Consider the following 930-nt stretch of genomic DNA (forward strand, 5'->3'; position numbering starts at 1 on the left):
TCTCAGGAACAGGTTTGAGGCCTTGAACACTAACGAGCGAAGACCAGATGAGTTGTGGGAGGATGTCAAAGATATCATTCAGAAAGAGTGTAAACCGTCATTACAAAGACAGAATAAATATTTACAGAAGAGAAAATAAGAAAATCATCCATACCTGAAGTCGTAGAAGATTCAGCATTGCCACAGCCATGCACTCTTTTTCTTGAGGTGGAGGCCAGTCAGCACTGCCATCCATCCCCTCACTCACTTGACGGAGGAGTAGGTCCAACTGCTCAAATGTCATTGAGCAGATGTCTACCACAAAAGGAACACGGAGGCCAATGGACCACTCAGAACAAGACGACCAAGCAAAGCTCTGTAGAACAAACACAAAAATCTAAAATGAATACCAGAATTCAGCTTTAGTGGAACCTATGGACATATAAGTCAGTTATGAGTGATGAAGATGCCTTGAATAATGTCCTACTAGCCCCCAGAAAATGTCCCCAAATGCTTATGTCCTTCCACAGCTGTTTAGTTCACATGCTATTTGCTTCCAGTACTGTCTCCCTCTTCACAAATCTTCAAAAATTATTCTTTTAAAACAAAAACTTTTTATAAACAATAATGAATGACAGTGAGAGCCACAACTCACTTGTTAACTGTTTGACGTAATAGGCAAAGGAGTCAACTGGATTGACAGTAAATCTTTGAACACCAGATCAAAATACTGTTCTATCCTGTATCATCATTATGTTGTCTGTCAAGCTCAAGCCCACTGTTACATTACTATGTCAATCAATCTCACTAAAGAATTTCCTCTTTCACTGACTCTACTTTTCAAAGTGGAATTTTTTTATCCTATCTCCGTACCTTTTGAACTTATATGCAGAACAGATTATCCGGGAGGCTGGGCTCTATGAGGAGAAATGTGGGGTCAAGATTGGTGGA

At 40.0% G+C, this 930-nt stretch overlaps 1 protein-coding gene across 1 annotated transcript in view; it reads right to left on the reverse strand.

The window, feature by feature from the left end:
* Nucleotides 1-930, reverse strand: part of HERC2 (HECT and RLD domain containing E3 ubiquitin protein ligase 2) — a 439,756-nt gene that overhangs the window by 336,837 nt on the left and 101,989 nt on the right. Inside the window, exon 16 of the mRNA XM_006898588.1 lies at nucleotides 155-355. Coding sequence (XP_006898650.1) covers nucleotides 155-355 — 201 coding nt within the window. The remainder of the gene's footprint in view (nucleotides 1-154; nucleotides 356-930) is intronic.

Source organism: Elephantulus edwardii, unplaced genomic scaffold (genome assembly GCF_000299155.1).
Source record: "Elephantulus edwardii isolate Elephantulus edwardi_28Jun2011 unplaced genomic scaffold, EleEdw1.0 scaffold00234, whole genome shotgun sequence".
Taxonomy (NCBI): Eukaryota; Metazoa; Chordata; class Mammalia; order Macroscelidea; family Macroscelididae; genus Elephantulus; species Elephantulus edwardii.